This window comes from Neoarius graeffei, chromosome 6 (assembly GCF_027579695.1).
Source record: "Neoarius graeffei isolate fNeoGra1 chromosome 6, fNeoGra1.pri, whole genome shotgun sequence".
In the NCBI taxonomy this organism is placed as follows: Eukaryota; Metazoa; Chordata; class Actinopteri; order Siluriformes; family Ariidae; genus Neoarius; species Neoarius graeffei.
Window position 1 is genome coordinate 7,774,057 of NC_083574.1, and position 27,700 is coordinate 7,801,756.

Consider the following 27,700-nt stretch of genomic DNA (forward strand, 5'->3'; position numbering starts at 1 on the left):
GATTGAAAACACCTGACTCTAATTTCACCTTCAAATTAACTGCTAATCCTAGAGGTTCACATACTTTTGCCACTCACAGATATGTAATATTGGATCATTTTCCTCAAAAAATAAATGACCAAGTATAATATTTTTGTCTCATTTGTTTAACTGGGCTCTCTTTATCTACTTTTAGGACTTGTGTGAAAATCTGATGATGTTTTAGGTCATATTTATGCAGAAATGTAGAAAATTCTAAAGGGTTCACAAACTTTCAAGCACCACACACTCTCTATGGAACCCCTTAATATTAGCGAGCTAAGCTAAATCAGTGATGAACTTCCTGAGTTCACAAAATGGCTGCTTCCTGTTCCTGAAAACGCCAACCTGGCGAATTAAAGGAGAACTGAAGGCAAATTTATCAAAATTATTAAATATAGGAATGCATTTTTGATAGCTATTTTGTCACTGCTATAGCAAGTGTATTTGATACACTGCCGATTTTGCAAGTTTTCCCACTTATAAAGAGCGTAAAGGTCTGTAATTTTTATCGTAGGTACATTTCAACTGTGAGAGACAGAATCTAAAAAAAAATCCAGAAAATTACATTGTATGATTTTTAAATAATTAATTTGCATTTTATTGCATGAAATAAGTATTTGATCACTTACCAACCAGCAAGAATTCTGGCTCTCACAGACCTGTTAGTTTTTCTTTAAGAAGCCCTCCTATTCTCCACTCATTACCTGTATAAAAGACACCTGTCCACACAATCAATCAGTCAGACTCCAACCTCTCCACCATGGGCAAGACCAAAGAGCTGTCTAAGGACACCAGGGACAAAATTGTAGACCTGCACAAGGCTGGGATGGGCTACAGGACAATAGGCAAGCAGCTTGGTGAGAAGGCAACAACTGTTGGCGCAATTATTAGAAAATGGAAGAAACTCCATGACGACCATCAGTCAGTCTCCTTCGGTCTGGGGCTTCATGCAAGAGCTCGCCTGGTGGGGTATCAATGATCATGAGAAAGGTGAGGGATCAGCCCAGAACTACACGGGAGGACCTAGTCAATGACCTGAAGACAGCTGGGACCACAGTCTCAAAAATTACCATTAGTAACACACTATGATGTCCTGCAGCACACACAAGGTCCCCCTGCTCAAGCCAGCACATGTCCAGGCCCGTCTGAAGTTTGCCAAAGACCATCTGGATGATCCAGAGGAGGCATGGGAGAAGGTCATGTGGTCAGATGAGACCAAAATAGAGCTTTTTGGTATAAACTCCACTCGCCGTGTTTGGAGGAAGAAGAAGGATGAGTACAACCCCAAGAACACCACCCGAACCGTGAAGCATGGGGGTGGAAACATCATACTTTGGGGGTGCTTTTCTGCAAAGGGGACAGGACGACTGCACCGTATTGAGGGGAGGATGGATGGGGCCATGTATCGCAAGATTGTGGGCAACAACTTCCTTCCCTCAGTAAGAGCATTGAAGATGGGTCGTGGCTGGGTCTTCCAGCATGACAATGACCTGAAACCCACAGCCAGGGCAACTAAGGAGTGGCTCCGTAAGAAGCGTTTCAAGGTCCTGGAGTGGCCTAGCCAGAAAATCTTTGGAGGGAGCTGAAACTCCATGTTGCCCAGCGACAGCCCCGAAACCTGAAAGATCTGGAGAAGATCTGTATGGAGGAGTGGGCCAGAATCCCTGCTGCAGTGTGTGCAAACCTGATCAAGAACTACAGGAAACGTCTGACCTCTAACTGTAAACAAAGGTTTTTGTACCAAATGCTAAGTTCTGTTTTTCTACTGTATCAAATACTTATTTCATGCAATAAAATGCAAATTAATTATTTAAAAATCATACAATGTGATTTTCTGGATTTTTTTTAGATTCTGTCTCTCACAGTTGAAGTGTACCTACGATAAAAATTACAGACCTCTCCGTTCTTTGTAAGTGGGAAAATTTGCAAAATCAGCAGTGTATCAAATACCTATTTTCCCCACTGTATGTAATATATCAGTACATACGTCAAAGCAATGGCCATAAATGAGATTCGTCGAGACCTGTGCGAGACATCGTAGGATGGAAGTAAAACGTACAGCAGAAATCAAAGTGACCAACATCTGCCAACGCTGTCAAAAGACACACACGCCCTCTTTCGAATGCTGAAGCCGGAAGTTTTGTTTGTTTTGATAGCAATCAGGAAAGTTTGAAAAAAGTACAACCCCGATTCCAAAAAAGTTGGGACAAAGTACAAATTGTAAATTAAAATGGAATGCAATAATTTACAAATCTCAAAAACTGATATTGTATTCACAATAGAACATAGACAACATATCAAATGTCGAAAGTGAGACATTTTGAAATTTCATGACAGCAACACATCTCAAAAAAGTTGGGACGGGGCAATAAGAGGCTGGAAAAGTTAAAGGTACAAAAAAGGAACAGCTGGAGGACCAAATTGCAACTCATTAGGTCAATTGGCAATAGGTCATTAACATGACTGGGTATAAAAAGAGCATCTTGGAGTGGCAGCGGCTCTCAGAAGTAAAGATGGGAAGAGGATCACCAATCCCCCTAATTCTGCGCCGACAAATAGTGGAGCAATATCAGAAAGGAGTTCGACAGTGTAAAATTGCAAAGAGTTTGAACATATCATCATCTACCAGTGCATAATATCATCAAAAGATTCAGAGAATCTGGAAGAATCTCTGTGTGTAAGGGTCAAGGCCGGAAAACCATACTGGGTGCCCGTGATCTTCGGGCCCTTAGACGGCACCGCATCACATACAGGCATGCTTCTGTATTGGAAATCACAAAATGGGCTCAGGAATATTTCCAGAGAACATTATCTGTGAACACAATTCACCGTGCCATCCGCCCTTGCCAGCTAAAACTCTATAGTTCAAAGAAGAAGCCGTATCTAAACATGATCCAGAAGCGCAGACGTCTTCTCTGGGCCAAGGCTCATTTAAAATGGACTGTGGCAAATTGGAAAACTGTTCCGTGGTCAGACGAATCAAAATTTGAAGTTCTTTATGGAAATCAGGGACGCCGTGTCATTCGGACTAAAGAGGAGAAGGACGACCCAAGTTATCAGCGCTCAGTTCAGAAGCCTGCATCTCTGATGGTATGGGGTTGCATTAGTGCGTGTGGCATGGGCAGCTTACACATCTGGAAAGACACCATCAATGCTGAAAGGTATATCCAGGTTCTAGAGCAACATATGCTCCCATCCAGACGACGTGTCTTTCAGGGAAGACCTTGCATTTTCCAACATGACAATGCCAAACCACATACTGCATCAATTACAGCATCATGGCTGCGTAGAAGAAGGGTCCGGGTACTGAACTGGCCAGCCTGCAGTCCAGATCTTTCACCCATAGAAAACATTTGGCGCATCATAAAATGGAAGATACGACAAAAAAGACCTAAGACAGTTGAGCAACTAGAATCCTACATTAGACAAGAATGGGTTAACATTCCTATCCCTAAACTTGAGCAACTTGTCTCCTCAGTCCCCAGACGTTTACAGACTGTTGTAAAGAGAAAAGGGGATGTCTCACAGTGGTAAACATGGCCTTGTCCCAACTTGTTTGGAATCGGGGTTGCAGGCAGTAATCGTCATTTAAACTCATTTTTGTGCAATACTTCGTTTGGAAAACAGTCTTCAAAATGGCGGCACTGACACCTGGCTGACACTTGACGTTTCGAAGTCTCGTGAAGATCGCGCGTATAAGCGACGCCTGCCGTGGACCAAACGAACTAAATTCAACATGGCTAAAAATGGAACAGGCCGATAAGTATAATATTTAATTGCGATTAGTTGCCAATACGAGTCACGATATAAGGTTACTAAAACCGAAAACATAATTTAATAAGTTAATTAAGAAATAAAGCAAGTTTAAAAATGACTTCAGTTCTCCTTTAAAACATGCAGGAGCGAAAGCAGAGCTAAAAGCAGAGCACGTACCCTCTTTCCTTTGGGATTGAGCACTTTGGGGTTGCTGGAGAAGTGCATCTGCATGCTGCTGTCTTCACGGAGCGTCACCGCCACCTTCTTCAGCGTGTTGTTGCCGCAATGTGGACAGAAAACCTTGTTCATATTTGTCGTCGTCCTGACAGGAAACGGGGGGAGGGGGGAAGTCATGTGATGTGAGGGTCTTTAAATCAATCAAATAAGAAGTGTAACCATTTGAAAATTTAATCGAGTGGATAAAACGCGCAGATAAATACTGACGAAGGTCTTAAATCCTAATTCACACAAAAGTCTCAGCGGGTTTTCTTTTCCTGATTAAGACTGATGAGACCGAGACATACTCCTTTTCCCACCGAGGCTGATCCAGGGTCGGTGCTTAGTCTGGAACCAATTCTTTGCGTGTCGACAGGTAAAGAGGAGGCTCTTGGCCAAGTGAACTGATTCTACAGAGGCAACAACGAGTCTAGAACCAAGAGCTGCTTATGTCAGGGGTACAGGCCATGGGATTATCGTAAATCAACAAGACCGGCTAAAACCGCATTGCGTCTAGTCTGACTAATCCAAAGACGACGACAACGACGAAGTCTGTCACTGTATGTAAAATTGATTCAAGAAATGACTCCAAGCTTCTTAATGTAACTCTCTTGGAAGGGCCACGCCGTGAGTGAAAATAAGTCGAATAAGTTATACGTTATCGCTCGGAACGCTGTTTACAGACACTATATCGTTTATACATCTTCCAACGTGGCGGCGGTCAATGACGCAAGCAGTGTTTGGTCATGTGGTTGCAAACGAAGAATAAATATCAGTGTTTTCCCCAGAAAAAAAATGAAAGCCCTAAATTCCAGCATGATAAAACACAGACAATTGAGCACCAATGGCACGAAAGTGAGCGCCGAAGGCACGAAGCGAAACTAGTGGGGTCTGGGGCATGGCCCCCCTGGAAAATTTTTTCAAAATAGATGCTCTCAGGTGCATTTTCAGGGTCTCAGAGGTTTTAGATTCATAACTATAGGATAGATTTGACCAGTGTTTCAATGATTTCTGACCGAAACAGTATTAATGTAGACACATTTGAAATTTCACCTTAAAGTTCAACATGCAAGTTAAACTGTTTTGTCATAGATTACTGAGGTACACTACCGTTCAAAAGTTTGGGGTCACCCAGACAATTTTGTGTTTTCCATGAAAAGTCACACTTTTATTTACCACCATAAGTTGTAAAATGAATAGAAAATATAGTCAAGACATTTTTCTGGCCATTTTGAGCATTTAATCGACCCCACAAATGTGATGCTCCAGAAACTCAATCTGCTCAAAGGAAGGTCAGTTTTATAGCTTCTCTAAAGAGCTCAACTGTTTTCAGCTGTGCTAACATGATTGTACAAGGGTTTTCTAATCATCCATTAGCCTTCTGAGGCAATGAGCAAACACATTGTACCATTAGAACACTGGAGTGAGAGTTGCTGGAAATGGGCCTCTATAGATAGTTTCCACTGACGTCACGGCATTCCGGGGAACGCCCCCCAACCGCCATCTTGCGGCGCAAACAAAACGGACCATCGTCACTACCGGCTACGTTATCTCGGACGAATTTATGAAGTTATATAGTCAATTTTCTAAAATAAAGATCAATGTCGGCAAAATCAAGCAAACAGAGGTATATAGATACATTAGACGACATCTCACGACAACGGTATGCAGCCAAACTGGCCTTGATTGGGAGAATTGACCCCTACGAAGTGGACAAAGATGCATTTTCAAGTGACTATGCAGGGCTGCCAAAGCCTGAAACTTCCAAAGCCTGAAACTGACTTCATCAAACTTTAAAGGCTGTCTGATATATACAACTTTATATATTCACAGCGCGCCTTTTGGCGGATGCCGCCTGAATCGCGCAGATCCGATTTTTTTTTTTTTGGGGGGGGGGCGCGTTGGAGTGTCTGATTATAATTTCAAAGTAAATTCTGTATTAAAATTACTAAACAAGCAAACCCGTTACAGTCCATGAAACAGGAAGCATAAGGATGAGAGAAAAAAAAACAGTTTAAATCGGAAAGCTGTGCACATTTGCGCAGTCCTGCACACCGCTCGGGCTGCGCAAATTTGCGCAGCTTTGCGATTTAAACTTTTTTTTTTTCTCATCCTTATACTTCCTGTTTCATGGACTGTAACGGGTTTGCTTGTTTAGTAATTTTAATACAGAATTTACTTTGAAATTATAATCAGACACTCCAACGCCCCCCCCCCAAAAAAAAAATCGGATCTGCGCGATTCAGGCGGCATCCGCCAAAAGGCGCGCTGTTTGCATCCCAAACACAAATCAAATCATACAGAATAGACCTAAAATGTTTTTCAAAAATGACCCTTGCGTGAGTGAAGTGACAAGTTTCAAATAGAAACGTGACAAACGAGCGATATTAAGTGTACATTACAATGTAAACGTACACTCAGCGGTTCCAGTTAGGCATTCTCCAGAGATTGTTCACATGATGTTTTGGTTTCCAAAAACAAACTTAAACACAATTGATTGTTTATTTAAACAAATTACCACTTATAAAATGATCGGAGCAGACTTTGCTGTGTTTGGAAGGCTGATAATCCTTGCGGTTGATTCTCGCAAGCCATAGATTTCTCCTTTGTATGCTGAGTTTGTTTGCTCGCCTTCGTGCTCCCGTACAGTGGGAATTCCATAAAAGCTCCGCTTGACTTCATCATCTGACCTATTACGACAGCTGTGAATACAACAGGTGTGCACCATTGCTAGCTTTAAATAGCCTGCTTGGGTTCTTTTGAAGACTTTGTACTCGCGCGTTACAATGTGTGCTCAGTCACCCGTACGGTAAGCTTGACCCGCAAGATGGCCGCCACTAGGGAATCCCCGACTCTGTGACGTCATGTGAAAACTATCTATACACCTATGTAGATATTGCACCAAAAACCAGACATTTGCAGCTAGAATAGTCATTTACCACATTAGCAATGTATAGAGTGGATTTCTGATTAGTTTAAAGTGATCTTCATTGAAAAGAACAGTGCTTTTCTTTCAAAAATAAGGACATTTCAAAGTGACCCCAAACTTTTGAACGGTAGTGTATATGATCGACTGAAAATCTACGAGGATCCCTTAATTACCTATCATCAAGTAGTGTTGTAACAAAAACGTGCATGAAGATATGAACAGTGGTTTGCTCCACCTTATACCATCCAATGAAGAGAATCGATCATCATGACCTCCTGTTGATCACAAAGGGATCTGACCCGAAGAACTGCCACCTTAAAATACACTGTGTGCACAATTATTAGGCAAGTGAGTACTCTGACCCTACCATTATTTCTATGCATGTTTTCCAACCGCAAGCTAGATACACTTGAATGCTAATTGGATTTAAGCATTCTCAGGTGGTATTTATTTGTGTAATGAGGGAGGGTGTGACCTAAAGTCATTAATACCCTATATTAAGGTGTGCATAATTATTAGGCAGCTTCTTTATCTCAGGCAAAATGGGCCAAATAAGAGATTTAACAGACACTGAAAAGACAAAAATTGTAAAATGCCTATCAGAGGGATGCAGCACTCTTGAAATAGCTAAGCTATAGAAATGTGAGCACAGAACAAGCAAACGTTTTGTTGCAAATAGTCAACAGGGTCGCAAAAAATGTGTGGAGAAGAAAAGACACAAATTAACCGCAAAAGACTTGAGAAGGATTAAACATGAAGCTACCAGGAACCCATTATCCTCCAGTGCCACAATATTCTAGAACTGCAACCGACCTGGAGTGTCCAGAAGGACAAGGTGTTCGGTGCTCAGAGACATGGCCAAGGTAAGGAAGGCTGAAACACGACCACCACTAAACAAGACTCAAGTTGAAATGTCAAGATTGGGCCAAGAAATACACTGAGTGCAGAATTATTAGGCAAGTTGTATTTTTGAGGATTAGTTTTATTATTGAACAACAACTATGTTCTCAATCAACCAAAAAGACTCATAAATATCAAAGCTGAATATGTATGGAAGTTAGAGTGGGGCGTTTTTAGTTTTGGCCATTTTAGGAGAATATGTATGTGTTCAGGTAACTTTCACTGTGCAGAATTATTAGGCAACTTAATAAAAAACAAATGTGTAGCCATTTCACTTATTTATTTTCACCAGGTACACTGATATGACAACTCCAGATTTGCAAATAAACATATCTGACATTCAAACACAAAACAAAAACAAATCAGTGACCAATATAGCCACCCTTCTTCATGAGGACGCTCAAAAGCCTTCCATCCATAGATTCTGTCAATTTCTTTATCTGTTCACGACCAACATTGTGTGCAGCAGCAACCACGGCCTCCCAGACGCTGTTCAGAGAGGTGTACTGTTTTCCCTCTTTGTAGACCTCACGTTTTATAATGGACCACAGGTTCTCTATGGGGTTTAGGTCAGGTGAACAAGGGGGCCATGTCATTATTTTTTCACCTTTCAGACCTTTACTGGCTAGCCATGCAGTGGAGTATTTGGATGCATGAGATGGAGCATTATCCTGCATGAAAATCATGTTCTTCTTGAAAGATGCTGACTTTTTCCTATACCACTGTTTGAAGAAGGTTTCTTCCAGGAACTGGCAGTAGGTCTGGGAGTTGAGTTTGAGTCCATTCTCAACTCAAAAAGGTCCAACAAGCTCGTCTTTGATGATACCAGCCCATAGCAGTACTCCACCTCCACCTTGCTGGCATCTGAGTCGGAGTGGAGCTCTGTGCCCATTACTGATCCAGCCACAGGCCCATCCATCTGGCCCATCAAGAGTCACTCTCATCTCATCAGACCACAGCACCTTAGAAAAATCAGTCTTAAGATATTTCTTGGCCCAGTCTTGACGTTTTATCTTGTGTGCCTTACTCAGTGGTGGTCGTTTTTCAGCCTTCCTTACCTTGGCCATGTCCCTCAGTATTGCACACCTTGTACTCTTTGACACTCCAGGAATGTTGCAACTCTGGAATATGGCAGAACTGGATGCTAATGGCTGCTTGTTAGCTTCACGCTTGATTTTCCGCAGATCATGTGCAGTTATTTTGTGCCTTTTTTTTCCACACGCTTCTTTCGACCCTGTTGACTATTTGCAATGAAACGCTTGATTGTTCGGTGATCACATTTCAACATCTTCGCAATTTCAAGAGTGCTGCATCCATCTGCAAGACATCTCACAATTTTAGACTTTTCAAAGTCTGTCAGATCTCTCTTCTGACCCATTTTGCCAGAGGAAAAGAGGTTGCCTAATAATTATGCACACCTGATATAGGGTGTTGATGTCATTAGACCACACCCCCTCTCATTACACAGATGCACAGCACCTGATATACTTAATTGGTAGTAGGCTTTCAAGCCTAAACAGCTTGGAGTGCGACAACATGCATTAAAAGGATGTTGTGGTCAAAATACTCACTTGCCTAATAATTCTGCACTCAGTGTATCTGAAGACAGATTTTCCAAAGGTTTTATGGACGGATGAAATGAGAGTGACTCTGGATAGACCAGATGGATGGGCCCATAGCTGGATAACTAATGGACACAGGGCACTTTGACTCCGACACCAGCAAGGTGGTGGAGGGGTAATGGCATGGGCTGCTATTATTAAGGATGAGCTAGTTTGACCATTTCAGGTTGAAGATGGACTTAACATCAACTTCCAAACCTACTGCCAGTTTCTAAAAGATACATTCTTCAAGCAGTGGTATGGGAAGAAGTCTGCATCATTCAAGAAGGCCATGATTGTTATGCAGAACAATGCACCATCACATGCACCCAAGTACTCCACTGCTTGGCGAGCCCACAAAGGCCTTAAAGATGACAAAGTAATGACATGGCCCCCTTCCTCACCTGACTTAAACCCTATTGAGTACTTGTGGCCCCTTCTTAAGCATGAGATTTACAGCGAGGGAAGACAATACACCACTCCGAATAGCATTTGGGAGGCCGTGGTTGCTCCTGCACAAAAAGTTGATAGTCAACAAATCAAAAAACTAACAGACTGGATGGAAGGCTCATGGCAGTTATTGAAAAGAAGGGTGGCTAGATTGGTCACTGAATATTTTTGAAATGCTAGAAGTGTTTGTTACACTGAAAATTAAAATAAACAAGTGAGATGGGAAACTTTAAGCTTTTCATTTAGTTGCATAATAATTCTGCACACTAAATGTTGCCTAATAATTCTGCACACTTGTATATTCCCCTGAGAAGGCCTAAACTCCCCTTTCGTTTGTTAATCATTCTGGTTTTAGGTTTATTAACAATTTGGATTGACTGAGAGCACTGTATTTGTTCAACGATAAAATTAATCATCAGGAATACAACTTGCCTAATAATTGTGCACACAGTGTAAGTTGCTGTATTACGTTAACTGTAATGATTTAGAAATGTTTCTGATGCAATTACCGTAATACATGTATAACTAAGATACACTGAAAAGAAAAGTAAGGCAACTGCAGATTATAAAGTTTAAATTTTGGCACTTTATTAAATGGACTAGATTAAGATTAAAACATATTTAAAGGAAAAGGAAACTTAATTCATATATTTAAAGTTTGCAGAAAGATTATGTACTTAAACACATTCATGAAGAGAATTTGTTAAGTGTCAAATGTAGCATAATTTTGAATAATAATGATAAGCATATTTGGCACTGATCCCAGTGACGACACACTGCCAAAAATGCTTATGATTATTTGAAATTATGCGATATTTGACACATTTGGACAACTTCAATTTGTGAATCTTTCTGCAAACCCAAACTAATGAATTCAAAGTTTTCTACTCCTTAAAAGCAGATTAATTCTCCTCAGCTTTAGCTTGGCCCAATGTTGGGCGGCCCTCTCATCGTCCGTCTCGCTGTCATCCATGCTGATGTGGATCAAATTGTCCAGCGAGTGCTTTCTGAGCCAGTCGCTGTGATCAAAATTGACGACGTTTTCGTTGTCTGGTTTTGTGCGCCATCGCTCACGTGGGTTTGTTCACGTTTAGTCAACCAATCTTTGATCGAAGCCATAATGATAATAGACTAGGTCAAACTTTTGTGATTAAAATCAGTCGGCTTCGTCCGTCTGGTGCGGGACAACATCGGCAGCCAATGAGATCGCTTAGAATGAATCGGAAAATTCCGGGACGTCTGACGTTTTCTTTCGATATTTTTATTGGACGATTTGAACGCGTGATCTTGACACAGCCAACAGATTACAGTTTGTTTACATCATACCACGCGGACATATTACTTTGACAGAATCAACACAAACATTGGAAAAAAAGACGGCTTGTTTAACACAAATATCAATCAATATGTAAATGGATCGCTTATTTGCTCTCCTATGTATCTAGCTACTTGTGGGTAGGAAATTTAACGTATCGGTATAAATCTAAGCGTATCGGATTTTAACTAAAGCGGCTAAGCGTATCAGCAGGCAGAGCAAGCGTATCAGGCCTGATGCACTAAAACGCTTTGGGGAAAACTATGAAAATATTATATTTTATTTTTTTCGTGGTCCAAATCCTGCGCTCTGATTGGCTGGCGAGCGGGTCCGTATCCTACGGTACAGACCTCAGTTACGGACCTCTGGCGACTCGCTCGTTCACAATAACAAACATATGGCCCTTTTCCACTACCCTTTTTCAGCTCACTTCAGCCCGACACGGCTCGCGTTTCAACTACCTCAGAACAGCACGACTCGGCTCGCTTCAGCCCTGCTCAGCCCCCAAAACTCGCACAGTTTTGGAGTGGGGCTGAAGCGAGCCAAACCAAGCCGAGTGGGGCTAGGGGCGTGAGGAGACACTCCCCTGTGCACTGATTGGTGAGGAGGAGTGTCCTCACATGCCCACACACGCCCCGCAAGCACGCTGGGATCTGTAAACACCGTAAACCCAGAAGAAGAAGAATTACAAATTATGAGAATTTCTGAAGCCTTATGCGCCTCACCTCATCGATACGCTCTTGCCAGTATCTGTTGGCGTTGTCGGTGACAACAAGCCACAGCACCAAGACCAGCAACACTAACGACTCCATGTCCTCCATGTTTATTGTTTACTATCCGGGTCGTGAGACTACCGCTTAAAAGATCACTGATGTCACTGTTTGCGCCGCCTAACGACATCACGTGACGTCCACCCACTTTCGCTAACTCCACCCAATGTGTCCACCCACTTCCAGCCAGCACGGTTCAGCGCGGTTGTAGTCGAAATGCAACTCCAACAGCCCCACTCAGCTCGACTCAGCCGCGTTGGTAGTGGAAAAGCAGCAATAGTAGCATTTTTTGTCAACGTTTATAAGATTATCAAAAATCTTAAAAATTTTTGCCAGCATTTCTCAGGAGAACAGCATTAATTTTACAGCATGGATAGCGATAACGACAGTGTTCACAGCGAAAGCGAGTTTTACTACCCTGAGGAAGAAGAAATAAAAGAAAACATTTCAGAAGAAAGCTAAAAACCTGTAACTGTTGCTAACGCCAAGCAAAAACATGGCTGAATCCTGAATGACTCAATTTTGTATAAATAGGGGACTACATAGGCGGCAAAATGTAGTTTTTTTTTTTCCTGCCGTGGAAGTGCACTTGTATACCGAGGAGGAAGCAATTTGCATTACAGCCGTGAATGAGGATTCAAAATGGCGGCCTGGCTCGGTTTTCCCTTTCGGGCGCTCTCGCTTTCTGTTACAATTTGGTAAAGAAAAAAATAAAATATATTATTTACCAGCTTAAGGTCGGTCCGTATCGTGAAATACCGTGACCTCGGCCTTGAATACTGACCTCGGCCCAACACACACACACACACACACACACACACACACACACACACACAACTTCTGCCTGGATGTTTCTCTTTCCACTCACTTGAAGCAGGCGTGGCAGCGAAGGATGTAGTTTCTGGTGTGTTTGATGAGCATGCCGTTCACCGACATCACGTTGAGGCCGATCTGAATGAGCACGTTCTGTGAGGAACACAAAAACTACGATTAAACTCAACGAGGAGCCCGAGAGATGAAAACTGAACGTTTGAGTTCAAAACAATTGACTCATCTGTTAAAAGTAGTAATTGGGGGGGCCTATAAATAAAACAATCCTTCGTTTTAAAAGGTGCAACAATTTATTTATAATTTGTACAGATATGTAGAATATGGATTAAGCTGTGACGTAAGCACACGTTTATTAAGTGTGTAAGAAACCCGTTTGGAAAACTCAAACTGAACTGAGTCAGTCATGTGATCGAGTCCATTCTCAATGGGCCGGCATAGATCCTGTGGGCGGAGCTTTGTGAACATTGGTAGGAATATAAGAGTAGGCTCAACGAGTGGAAAAAATATCATTTGTACTATCTATTGATTGTGAACGTGTCTAAGCGTCATGATACGATATATCTGACACACCCATCACCCCTATGCAGCAGCACAGCACCTTATGTACACCTTACGCACCTGCATCGCAAAGTCGGTGGTCACGCAGCCCACTGTGACATTTTCTGACAGACGCCATTCACCGGCATCCATCTGGATTTGTTTTATGTTACTGGGAGTTATCCAGCCACCGCCATCATCCTCATCATCCTCATCGTCTTCATCATCAGCATCGTCCTCGTTTTCAGTCTTCGCCGACGTCAGATCCACGCTCGGAACTTTCTCCGTGACATCCTGCAACGTGGTATTTGGTTTCTTAGATTTGTTTTCAGAAAGCCATTTTCATCTTCATCATAAGGTTTTTAAAAATTACTCACATTCAATGTGTATAAGGTAATAATCTCACTTATTATCAACAAGTGTTGCCAGGCAAAACAAACCTCGCCCGGCAGCACTTATTTTATACCTATATGTTGATCATGGTAATATTTCTGAAAGGGCTCCTGACAGCAAAATTATGCTCTCAAATAGGTTTCTGTAATAAAACTACAAACACCACTGATCACTTTCATGATAGAACTAACCACCAACAGAACGAAATCAGTAGATTTGTCTTTGTGCGAAGTTGCATCAATCTGCCCAAGCGCTAAGCCGCTGTCAGTGGCCGCCATATTTGCCGTGACGTCACATGCAGAACGACTGCTCGGCCTTCGAGGCAGCTATGGCCGACAAAACAGAGCGATTTTCTGAACAGTTTTCAGAAACTGAGGCCCTTTTTGAGGTTGATGCCGGACATGTCGGATTACACGAAGACGAAGCAGTGGGTGGCATTTTGCCTTATCGTTTTGAGCCATATCTGGACGATTTGCCTGCAGAAGGCGAGATTTCCGACTCAGACGACAATGGGCCCAGTGCAGTTCCTTTTTTAAAAAATATGCTCTCTTGAAAGTTCATGATCTTTTAGATTTGGGCCGTTTTCTCACATTTTTATTTGATAAGAATAAAAACGTCTATGAACTGATGAAATTCAATTGCATGTTAGGCCTATAAAGCCCAGCCAACACGGTATAGAGAGCGTGCACATGACGTCACAAGGTCACGTGATATTTGTTTATCTGCCATCTTGGACGGCAAGGCCGCGCATAGAACTTAGACGAACCCGTTCTAATTATCAAGTGTGTGGGAGTAGATCTTTCGAGAATGGTTATATCTTGTTCAGCATTTGGTTGTACCAATAGACAGGGCCAAAAGGAGGGCCTGTCATTTTATAGATTCCCCGCAGACGCGGAGAGACGCGCAAAATGGGTGTCCGCTGTGCGAAGAGAAAACTGGAACCCCAGTTCTACCAGCTGAATTTGTAGTGAACACTTCATATCAGGTAGGTGTAATCTTCTAATTCAATACTCCTAGTACATCTGTTAAGTTGATTTTTGGATTGAATGATAACTGCATACTTAGAAACTAGACAGTCTCTAACGTTTAAAATGGCTATGCCTAGCCCTACTACCCTGGCCTAGTCTATGACAATGTTTTATCTTTTTGGCTCATATATGCCTTTGAAAGGCCAATCCATAGTAGGGATGGCGAAAGCTAAAAAAAAATCTTGACCGACCACCGAGCCTCATTAGCCGGTTAAAGTCGGTTAACCTACGAGTTTAAACAGGGATGCAAACGGCGGATGCCGCCTTTTTCACGGCTGAATCGTGCAGATCCGATTTTTTTTTTAGGGGGGCGTTGGAGTGTCTGAATAATTTCATCAAAGTAAATTCTGTATTAAAATTACTAAATGAGCAAATGCCGTTACAGTCCATGAAACAGGAAGTATGAGAAGAAAACAGTAAATCAGAAAGCCGCGCACATTTGCGCAGCTTCCGCGCAAACGTGCGCAGCTTTCTGATTTACTGTTTTTCAGGCAAAAACATACATATTTACAACCCTGTCATTATCTGGAACCGAGTTTAGATTTCGAACATTCTTACGATAAAACGTCCTGCATAGTCTCTTTATGATAAACGTCTTAATGCCACTTACCCGTGAGGTTATCAAGTAGACATTCTTCTTCGGAACCTTCCAGAGGTATAGTTGGGATGCCCATCCCGCAACAAAATATTTATAAGCTTCCAGGCTCTTGTAAGCTTTGAGGGCTTTGCCAGTGTAACATGATTCACGATTAACAAGAAAATTGTAAATGTCGTGGTAGGCCAGATCGGGTAAATCGCCGGCACCGCAGCTCCGAATTTCCCTGAACAAGGATTGCGGCAAGTTGTACGGATCTGCAATCCCCAACCTGGAACACTTTTCCACGTAACGCTGCCTCACGTCACCTTCAAGATGCTGAACAAACTTAGACAAGTAATCGCGCGATGTAGATGGGGTATTTTCCGAATTTTCTTGGGGATTACTGCCTGGATCCATTACGCTCGCGCAAGGTAAACTATCCTGATGCCGTCCAATATGGCGGCGTACACGCGTGCGGGTCATGTGACTGCACATCCTCTATTGCAGCGGAACTGTGGCAGAACTTTGAATCATGAACAAATTCACCTATTGCTATTATTTATTAGTAAATATCTCAGTACAAGATGGAGATCTACACCGAAAAATCATCAACAACTAATCAAACAAGTGTCACATGTCTGTCAGAGGCCCACGTGTCATTGGGAGTCCTCATGTCCTGTGTCCGGCGCACTTTGTTTTGCCCGCTCTTCGCGTCTGATGGGATCCTTGGGAAAGGTTTTCAGACTATACCCAGCTTCACTGGTGTTTGAGCAAAATCCAGCCACACAACGAGCAAGCATATTCACCAAAATAAACGACTCAGATGCAAAAATATTCACTTGCGAAGCACTGGTGAACAACAGGAAGTTGAGAAAATATCTGTGAGTGGTTCTGCATGTGACGTCATATCCGCCTTCTTCCTCGGCCGTGGGTTGGCTCGCTATGATATCGATTTATCTGCTTGGCGGGCCATTCAAAACCATGTTTGTTACTATTCTGTCGTGCGATGTGTGAAGTAAATATGTCATTTTATTCAACTCGATATGGCTGAAATTAACAATTTAACATATTTTTTGCTGTCAGGAGCCCTTTAATCATCAGCTGTCAGGTTATAGTCCTATGAAAATCCATGCCCTTGAGTTTGACATTTCAAAGTCATTCAAGGTCAAGGCGACAACTGAAAGCCCATATGGGACAACTTATAGACCCCTTTCACATGACGTCACCGCACCGCGAGATTTTGTTAGGCGCCATATTGGAAGACCAAGTACATGCACTCACAATATAAAACAAAGTACGAGCGAGAGTAAAGTGACACGATGGATGATAATTCGGGTTATGTGAGTACATTACCAGCTGCAGAAAGGGCACGGTATGTGGAGAAACTGGCTGTGATTGATGGGTTTGACCCATATGATAAGACTCGCGGCAAGGGAGAATGGAAACATAAGGAGGACCTGACACCAATTCTGCCATCTGTTTGCTACCCAGACATTGTAAACTATTTGTTGTTTACACCCAGTGCCTACACTCAGTGTTCAAACTATGCCGATATTTTCGGGGGGTCCCTTTTTTTCCCTTGGGGGTGTGTGTGCTTGCGCTTGTCTCGGAGCGCGGATCTCCAAACACGAGAAGCCTATCTTACGCACACATCACGCGGACTCCACACCTCCACCGCGTCTGAAGTCATAACTCATCAGGGGAAATCGTGTCCGCATTGGCATGTTCAAAAAACAACCTCGCGTCAACAATGATACCACACGCAAGAAAAAAAAAAAAAGCAAAAAAAAAAAAAAAAAACAGTCAGGCTACTCAACAACCAACCTGGCAGCAGCGAGCAAGCCCCAAACCATCCTAAATTATTATTATTATTAAATTGTAGAAGTCTGGGAGGCTTGCTCCTCATCCAGTTATCAACTTGGGGCCACTTTAGCATGTTTTAATTTTTAGCATGTTTGAATTTCTTGCGTTTGCTTACCTCAAAGTGTCCGCAGATCATGCACAGACTTATCCATTATATCCACAGTTTTTTGCCAAGTCTCACACAGGTTTCTTTCAAGTCTACTGTTGGGCCAATAAATCATAAATAAAACAGCTCAGATTTGTTTGTTTAAGTCGTTTGCCACTCCACTTTATTCTCGTGGGTTCACATACCGCTGCCGTTATTTCCCCCAATCACGAGTTTGTTGGTCTTCCAAAATGGCGCAGGGTCTGTTTACTTCCGGTTTCGGGTGATGTCAGTGAAAGGGGTCTATACGTTGATAATGGTAAACATCTGGCTATCATGAACCATTTTTAAAGTTATAGCCCTTTCACAACCCATGACCTTCAGTTTGACCTTTCAGGTCACTTAAGGTCAAGGTGCCAAATGAAAGCCCATATGGCACTTCCTATAAAGTTGGTAAGGGTAAATATCTGTCTACCGTCAACCATTTTCAAGTTACAGCCCTCTGAAAATCTGCGACCTTGAGTTTGACCTTTCTGCTCATAATCGTAAACATCTGTTTATCGGCAACCGTTTTTGAGTTACAATGGAAAATGTGTTTTGACCAAAAGGTCGATCTTTCCGGTGACCTTGACCTTCACCCGATTACTCCCAGAATTTAATCAGGTAATCTACAGACCCTGAAAATCTCATACACACACACTACCTCACCCCGCTTAAGGCCAATTTATGCTGACAACCCAGTCCTCGCAGATAGCGTCACAGACAGTGTCTGCGTAGCCCCCCCACCTTCGCAGACGCTCTGCGCGCACCTCCCAAAAATTGTGACCACCGCAGAAGCCTCGCAGACAGCGCCGCAGACAAGAGGGCTCTGATTGGTCCACTCTACATCCGCTGTACACGCACTTCCTACTTTCCCGGTTTGGTTTGTTTTCACGACCGGCATTTTTAAAAACACGAGCGAAGATGGAGCAGCATGAAGAGCGGTTGATTGAGGAAGTACGTACATCTATACGACTCCAGTTCTAGTCATTATAAAAAAAAAAAGCTCTAGTCATTATAAGTAACCGGAGGATAAACACTCCACTAACCACACCCACCAACTACTCCTAGCGACTTTGCGCCCCCTTGCGTTGTGGCGGTGAATAACATCGCGCACGCCTATTATCCCCGCTCAACAATAAATTACAACTGTCTGCGAAAAGCTATCTGCGAAAGCCTTGTCGCAAGAGCATGCAGAGGCCTTTACTCCGTCAAGGGCGAGGTAGTGAAAACATTTGCTCTGTTCAAAAGTTAGCATCTCCTTTTATGAATGTGATGAGCATTTAAATCCTGGTTATTATTCAATTCTTGATTTTTAATGATTATTTTTTATTTATTTTCTTTAATTGAGCCACCAATCAAGGATAGTTTTCTTCGAGTCACGTGAAGCCAGAGAACCACCAGGCTGCCACAGAGCAGCATAACACACTCAGAGGAAGGTGCTATCTGCCCTCTTCTGCATACATGAGTTCCACAGTGTTGCTGTGATTGACAGGGAGAGCGAGCGAGAGAGAGAGAGAATGCCCCTCCCACCCAGAGAGCACGACCACTTTTGCTTCCTTGACTCCCAGCCACGGATGACTGCAGCGACTGAACCAGGATCTCGTGAGACACAAAAAAAAAAAAAAAAAGGATGTGAGGACCAAGAGGACTTCTCTCATGTGGGCACGAGATGAGAGAACAGTCAGATTTGAAGCTCACAGGACAAACAAACAAAGACCTTATGACAAATGCTGGCATTTCGACCTCTGGGTTCCCCCTCAGTGTTTTCGGGCACACAGTAGCCACACCCACTTTGGGTTGAACTCCAAATATTTGCAGTAAGCAACCCTGACCAGGATCAAGCGCTGACCGAAGATGAATGAACTAAATAAATCTCTTTTTTTTTTTAACCTACGATAAAAACATAGCATTTTTAATTTCTTGAAATCCATGCATGTTCCAAATGCATACTTTAACTCACCACGAACGTTAATAACTCCTCGTCAATGCAGGGTAAGGGATCTCTCCAAAACTGGAAGCTGTTAAACTCCGAGCTCTCGGCAGTCTGAGGCTCACGAGACACAACGTCATGCTGAACATCTGTGGCCGAGCTGCCTGAGGATTCCTGTGTTGAGAGGAAACAAGATCATTACATCACTTACTTACAATGAGCTGGATAAAGAATAAAACAAATTCTGATTACGGTTGATAAAACACACACCACCAGTTTCAGTAAGTCATCATCAATTCTGGGTAGGGGATCTCTCCAAAACTGGAAGCTGTTAAACTCTGAGCTCTCGGCAGCGGGATGTTCATGTGATGCTGCAGGCTGCTGAACGTCGCTCACCGAGTCGGGTGAGGATTTCTGCTTTATAAAAAAAAAAAAACCACCACAGCTTATTTTAATTATTTTACCCCCTTTAAACAAACATGACCTGACAGGGTGTATTCCCCCCCATTGAATTAAATCAAATATAAATAAAATTATCAAAGTGTATTGCAAAATAATGAATTTAGATGTGCAAATTCGAAATTCAATGTATTGAAGGTCAAATTTATTTTAAAATAAAATGTCCTTTGATGAACCTGAATGGAATGAACTGCGCTGGGTCAAAAAAAAAAAAAAATTATATATATAAAATCTAATTTCTATGGACGGTTTTAAATTTTAATTTCAAGTTGAACTCTGTTTTAAAACCTTACAAAACAACAGTAGAATAAAATTGTTTTCTTGATTATATATATAAAAACTTTTTTAAAATTATATTAATTAAAAATTAATAATATATTCTAATCCTTGAGGTAGCAAATATTCATCATTCGTTTACGTCCGTCCTAAAACTTTGCGATTTGATTCAAAATGCTCGTTGAGTGTTTCGGATTCAGCGTAGAGTCGGAAGAATCTTTATTCAGAAGACCTACATCATACGCCATCCCCGTGTCCAAAATTGCTCACTCGTTCACTAATCCCTACTCACTATATAGGGAATTACTGTCCAGTGAGCTCATGAAAAAAACACTTTCGGACACTGCTCCGTCGCGCCGTTATTTACGTCATTACTGTCGCACAATTAAAACGTGCCAGATCGCTAGCCGTGCTTTCTGCTATCATGGCGTAATGTTTACGACGTTAAAAACAGTTAAAATTCGAAAACACTCAGCAAAAGTCAAACGGAAATTTACTTACATGTATACGTAATATTCTCTCATTGCTACACTGGTAGCTCCTCTCTTTCACCTGCCTTTTTTTTTCTTTTTTTTCTCTTCAGTGCGACCGCAGTGCATGATGGCATATACTGCTTGGCAGAGGTGGACAATAACGAAGTACATTTACTTGAGTACGCTTTTTGAGAATCTGTACTTTGAGTATTTTTTTTTAAACTTCTGACTAACTTCATGACATTTGAAAGACAAATATCGTACTTTTCACTCCACGACATTTCTATCAAGGTCCTCGTTACTATGAAGCGGCTTTGAAACTGGATGCTTTTTTCTTTTCTAAAACGTGATAGATTTTCGCAGGTGACACTGAGATCCGATCAGCAATCACTAGGGTCACGTCACGTCCATAGACTCTATAAAATCAAGTTCAATTAGCCTAGTAAACTAGACCCACCCGCCTAGCGGCCAAAAATATTTTTGCCTAGCGAGTGGGTCTAGCCTCGCACCATATAAACAAAAACACCCCGGGCATCAAATCGTGCCAGCCAATCACAACGCAAGGTTTTTGTTTGGATTCTTTGGGCGGGCTTTTGCAGGAGTGACGACAAGGCTGCGCGACGCTGGAGAAAGCGCAACAGGAAAGATGGCTACGGCTAGTGAACAGCGCGCGTTTGACTCCGCTTTGGAATCAGTTTTAGAAGAATTAGACTTGGAGTTTTCGTTGAAACATGAGCAGGAAGAGGCTCTCCGCTCATTCCTTTTCAAGAAGGACGTTTTCGCTGTTTTGCCGACCGGCTATGGCAAAAGTCTGATCTACCAGCTGGCTCCGCTCGTAGCCAAAAGGATGGGGCTAGTTTGTGCAGTACAAAGAATTAATAAACAGCTTTGAAACATTACTTTTTGATTGTTTCTTATTTTCCCGTTATTTTAAATTTAAGGGAAATTATTTCACCAAACACCACTAAATAAAAACTCTCAAACAGTTTAAGCAAACCCTTGAAAAACACTTGGAAAAAAGAGTGTATGTGGTACAGACTCCAAACTTGTGGTCATTATCTCCAAACTTCTTAATATCGAGAACCTGTTTATTAATTAATACGCATTTTGAAAAATTATTTATTTCAAGGCCTCCCCCACTGCTTTCTGTCGCTCTGACTACGTCACAGTCACTGTTGCGCTGATTGGTCAGAGCGTTGGCCTATACGCACAAAGGCAGTTTGAAAGACAGCGGTTTGTTCCTCCTACACCCTTCGGAAATGTCTACGGATCGAGGCCAGACTAAATATTCACATTTAGTCTGGCTTGCCATGCTAAAGTTCAATGATTTCTCTGCAGCATTATTTAACACGATCAGTTGATGGCGGAATGGAAGGAGGCGGTTCTTCTGGGGAACGCACGCACACCCGTAGCCATACCTCGAACCCATGTTTCAATTTTCTGCAAGGATTAAAGATTCATTTTGTTTTACGGGGGGGGGGGATGGGTGGATTTCAATGAAATTCTACGGGGGGGGGGGGTTATGGGTGGATTTCGATGAAATTCTGAGAATGGTTAACTTAGAACTGATAACCTTATTATCAATTAATTAATGGATTAATATATTAATTTATTGCACTTTCTTTCCATTGCTTCTGTATGTTATTTTTTGTGGCAAACCACACAAATGCAAGCGCGTGGAATGTTTAGTTTTTTGCACCATGAACTAAATGGCTTTCCGTTTTCACCTATTTCGTACAGCCAAGCCCACCTCCACTTGTTTTTTACACCTTTATCGATGGCAGACACATCAGTGCCTTCTTTCATGTGAAGCGCATCCATGCTGCCGAAACCGAAAGCAGAATGACATGCTCCTCTGTGCTCGACGTCAATATAGAAAAAAGTTTGGATCTTCACTTAAATTAAAATTAAAATTTGACCTTACTTTGTGTTGAATACGACTTCAAAAACAATTCAAGATTTTATTAAGAGAAATATTGTGGCCAACACGAGTGTTAAGTTACCTAAAATATCGGGTGAAGTTGGCTGCTATCTACTTTGCGTTCGTTCTCATTTTCCTCCATCATTTCATAGGCCAGAAACAGATGTTTTGACGTAATTTAACTTAGTAGGCTATGATTATTATTTAACCGTAGTCTTCTAGACATTTTGACTGTTTGGGGCATTGAACGCTGGTGTATGATTTTCAGGGAATAAAGTTTAGCGCATGTCGGAACATCATTGCGCTCGCAGCCTCCAACTCCTCAAACGGCCTTTAAATTGTGATATAACGTAGGCTATAAGGCACGGTTCTAACACACCTTACACATTGGCCTAACGAAAATAATAATTGTTGGGGCGTCTGCTGATTTGTTAGCTATAAATTTAGGTCTAATTACTTCTGACAGTCTGCAAGCATTGCACCGTCGGGTCTTCAAGTCTGGCTGAAGCAGAGGAGCGGGCTTTCCGGGGTTTATTTTTTCGTTTTTTTTTTTTTTTACATGCTCTATTTCTATATGTCCAGGTTTGAACTAAGTCATTTTGGCAAGATTTAATTTAATACAAAACAGAAATGGTCAGACACAAGCACGCCAAGCACATGGGAATGTATTTTGCCAATTTTGACAGCGCATGTTTTTTTAATGCCGCACCGTAGACAGCGAACGTTTAAACATGATCAAACATAGGAAATGAACGACACAAAGCATGGCTCAAAAACAAAGTTAAATAAACCCTGCTGATAGTTGATGGTGTTGCAACACATCAGTGTTATAACCCAATCTCTACCCAACCACCCGTCATTTTAATTCTCCTCGGATCAGCACCGACCTCACATTTGGCCTTGGGAGAGTTCAGTTGACGGAAATCCATCACACGACGGAAAACTTTAATCCATGTAAATGTCTTTCTCAGTGTTGAGCTTGCACTTTATTGGTTTGAGCTCTGAGCAGCTCTGTATTGTGTTGCCCCTTTGTTGCAATTTTCAAGATTGTTTTTGCAGTTTGTGCCACATCTTTGTTGAATAAAAATAGTCTTATTTCAATTCAATTGTGATTAATCACCAACATGACAATTTAAAATGCGTTGTTGAAAACCACCTGTAAAGTTAACCAAGAATGTTATTTAATCTGCAGGAATTGTAGTGAAAACAGTAAAGAGTAAAAGTTAGATTTCATGGGGTCCTTTAGAGGAGATTTAAATATATCGAGATATATATATATATCGTATATCGTGAAATGGAGAAAATGTATCGGGATATTCATTTTTTCCCATATCGCACAGCCCTAGTTGACGTCATGAGATACATTGCTTCATCAATGGCGGAACTATTTTGTCATCATGTGAGCAGTCTTTGACCAATCCCTGCAGGGATATAGGAAGTGAATGAGGGATATAATAAAAAAACATATATAGATCTGGGAAAAAGAAAAAAAGAGACGTGCTAGACAGATCTATACAATAACTGTAGGATTAAGTCTTACTTTTGAAGGAAGGTGGAACCCGGCGATGTTCACCGGAGCTTCTGGGTGTCTTTGTGTACTGTGGACTTCCACCTAAAGCTCACGGAAGGACATTATGTTAATCCGAAGCGCATGTTTATTGTGACTTAGACACAAGCCTTAGTTCAATGTTAATACCTGTACTGCTGGTTCTTTCTTCAAGTGAGCAGCTCCACCATTCTCCACCTCCAACTGGTAGGTCAGAGCCAAGACCTTAATGTCTGTCGCTGACAGGCTGGGATAATCTCCAGTCTTTTTGGCAAACTCGGTCACTGTAAATGAGAAAATAAAGCAGAAATCAGCGTACACTGAAGATTCGCAAACTCGAGTACGAGTCACTGAACTGATTCGCTCACCGAATCGGACGTGTTCTGGAAAAGGTTCTTTGAAGTTCAGCTTGTAGGGTAAAAACGCCAAGTTCCTTTTCGTCTGTTTGTCCCGAATCTCATTCACGACATCCTTCAGGGTGTAGATATTCTTCCCAATTTCCTAAAACGAGGTAAACACGATGCGGATCATACCTACTGAATCCCCAACTCGGATTGGTCTTTCATTTTCTATACACTTTCATGTTTCTCTAGTCGCAACTCATTCACAAAGACTTATTCGGTGGATGATTTGCATAATCTAAGACTAATAACATTATTAAAAGCATGTTATTATTTAACATCATCATCTGTGTGAAGTTTTCTATAAGAAGGCACGATGGAAGGAGTCTCCAGTACTAGGAGAAGTTTTCCACCACAGGAAAGTCTTCAGGACAGAGGAGCTTACTCGGAAACATGACATCCTGCGTATTTTGTCTTACTAGGTTCAAAAGAAACTCCTTATAGCCCCTTTAGCATAAGTGATAACTCGTTTTGCAGATGTTCAACGATATTAAATGTAACTACAGTCCAGTATCAATGGATAAAAAGGGTATGACGTGTTATTTCATGATTTTAAATGTCAGTGTCATGGTTGATATGATAGATTGATGGATAAAAACACTTGGACATGCTGAAATGGAAAAATAATCAACTCCGGGAAGGTACCCGTAATTGTTCCATGACATCACCCAGTCGCTGATTTCGTTTTCTTGCAGGAAAGTTAGATTAGTGTAAATTCGAGCCTGATCAATAATTCGGCGAGTCAATATTATCATCAGCCGATATGAGTTAATTCAAGAGAAATGAGCTTTGGTGTTTATAACCGCCAATAAATGACATAAGAGATGGAAGATGGATCCTTCAGCCAATGTTATGAGTGTTGTCATGGTGTAGTCTGTCCACCAGTGGGCACACTGCAACTCCACTCGTGTGAAACGTGCTTGGAGCGCCACAAATCACAACAATCAGCTGACCCAAGCAGAGTCATTTTACATTCTTCCTGGCTGACTTAATAATAATAACAACTTACATAGCACCTTCCTCACACCCAAGGTTGCATTACAATTACAATAAATAAATACATTTCAAAAATTTAAAAAGACCACCAAAAGAGGGTCAGGATGCAATTCCAATGGCGTAGCCACCCACAGTCCACCAAAAGACGTATGAAGGAATGTCTCACACCGCCTGCAGAGCGGCGCCACCAGGCAACATCGCTCGGAACACCACGCCAAGCACAGAGCGCCGGACAACCCCGATGTTAAAAGACCAACGAGTTCACTGCATTCCATAGCAAGGAGCACAGGCATCACCTACAGCGCACCAAGGCCTGAAGGGAACTGACGCTCAAATCTGGGTCCGGAGCTACGCCACAACCGGCGGACAAAAACACTCAAAACAAAAACTATACAAACACAAAAAGAAAAACAAAAAGCTCTGATGAGAAGCGGCAGCCAAAATGTGCAGGGCGTACCCTCAACCAGAAACGGAAAACTTACCGACTGCCCATTATTCCTCCTGGCATGTAGGGCAGCTTATTTCAGTTGCTCTTTCCGGAACATTTGTCTTACAGGACAGGGTTGTTAACCCTGTGTCCAACCCCCAACCTGGAGGGCCAGTGGATCGCTCTTCGTCTTGCCTCAACCCTTCAACCTGTCCAGCATGGGGGGGGAGGGGCCCTACCAGAAGACCAATCTCCCACTAGCAGAGATCTAGGGGTCCCTGAGACACACAAGCTCCCTGACCACAACGGGGAGCATGTTATGTTCATTTCACCAACATTTTTCTCAGGAATAAAATCATCATATTTCAGCTGATCCCATTAGGGGTCACCACAGCGGATCATCCTTCGCAATTTCTGATCTGGCATAGGTTTTTACACAAGATGCCTTTTCTGACGCAAACTTGCCCAATCTATCCAGGCTTGAAACCGGCACCAACTACACACTGGCTTGTGGAACCCCCATGGCTGGGTATTTTACCCAAGTTTTGAACTGTGGGAGGAAACCAGAGCACCCAGAGGAAATCCATACAGACATGGGGAGACCATTGCACCACCATGCCAGACACCGATAATATATTCGTTAACTTGCTGATGATTAATAATTATAATACTATGGTAGTCCATCGTGGCCGATGTTTGCTCGCTGCACCTCCATACCTTACACGGTAAGTCAAGTCGTTTATTGTCACGCTCTTAATAAACACGTCTCTGGACTTAAGAGCTTGTATTCCGATGGCACAAAAGAGCGCGACGATCGGGAAGCTCCAAAACTGCCCCGCAGTGTTCTCTGATACCCCTTTTCCACCAAATCAGTTCCAGGGCTGGTTCGGGGCCAGTGCTTAGTTTGGAACCGGGTTTTCTGTTTCCACTGACAAAGAACTGCCATGGGCCAGAAAAACCGGTTCCAGGCTAGCACCAGCTCTTTGCTGGGCTAGAGGAAAGAACTGCTTACGTCAGCGGGGGGGGGGCGGAGTTGTTAAGACCAACAACAAAAGCAAGACTGCGAGAGAGCGCCATTTTTAAATAAGTGACGAGATATCAAGGATGCAGTAAAGCAGCAGTCATCCATTATTGTTGTTGTTGCTGCTTCTTCTTCTTCTCCGTGTTATTGTTACTTCGATGTTCGCGCCAAGGTTTATGCAAACGCAGCGACGTAATGACGTGGCTCCCCTTAGCACCCCAAGCTATGGAAAAGCAAACTGGTTCTCAGCTGGTTCGCAAGTTGAACGAGTTGTGAACCAGCACCGGCACTGGCCCCGAACCAGCCCTGGAACTGATTTGGTGGAAAAGGGGTATGACTGGACGGTTCTGTTGTTCGTTGACTTTGTAAAACTCAGTTCATACAAGCACCAAGACACCTTACTCAACCTTTGTACTGCTTGACTAAGACAGTGCCCCCCTGTTGCCAGAGGCGCACTATTGTTTGATCCCTGGACAGGGGCCCTTACCAGATGCTGTCAGTTGGTGCCAGCTGAGCCTGGGATTCGTGTGGGGCAGGGTTGTCGCTCTCTGTAATGGTGATATAGCTATCACTATCACTAATAGTGCCATGTCCACAACTCACTGCCCGATTATTTAATAAACGACATTGTGTGTCATTTTATCTTGGTGAAAATTTTTAAATAACCACACAAAACAAACCAGGGAAAATATATTTGCTTATGTTGTGTTTCTAGAAGAAAAAAAAAAGAATATCAGCTGATATTATTATCGGATTTTCGAATCGTCAAATATCGAAATCGGTCTTGAAAATCCAAAATCAATCAGGCTCTAGTGTAAACTTTGCATGCTGTATGATTAGTGTAATACAACACTATTGCTCACACCACACACACACACACAAAGACAATTTTAACCTGAAAATATCAGTAAAATAAATAAGATAACGTAAAACATC

General features: G+C 42.3%; 1 protein-coding gene across 2 annotated transcripts in view; it reads right to left on the reverse strand.

The window, feature by feature from the left end:
• Positions 1–27,700, reverse strand: part of nob1 (NIN1 (RPN12) binding protein 1 homolog) — a 33,781-nt gene that overhangs the window by 5,805 nt on the left and 276 nt on the right. Inside the window, exons 2-9 of one of the 2 annotated variants that reach the window (XM_060923252.1) lie at positions 24,288–24,420; positions 24,070–24,203; positions 23,914–23,985; positions 19,515–19,658; positions 19,275–19,418; positions 13,408–13,620; positions 12,827–12,924; positions 3,955–4,099 (exon numbers count right to left, since the gene is read on the reverse strand). In XM_060923252.1, the coding sequence (XP_060779235.1) occupies positions 3,955–4,099; positions 12,827–12,924; positions 13,408–13,620; positions 19,275–19,418; positions 19,515–19,658; positions 23,914–23,985; positions 24,070–24,203; positions 24,288–24,420 (1,083 nt within the window). Of the gene's footprint in view, positions 1–3,954; positions 4,100–12,826; positions 12,925–13,407; positions 13,621–19,274; positions 19,419–19,514; positions 19,662–23,913; positions 23,986–24,069; positions 24,204–24,287; positions 24,421–27,700 lie in introns of both variants that reach the window. The other variant, XM_060923251.1, reaches the window with a different exon arrangement.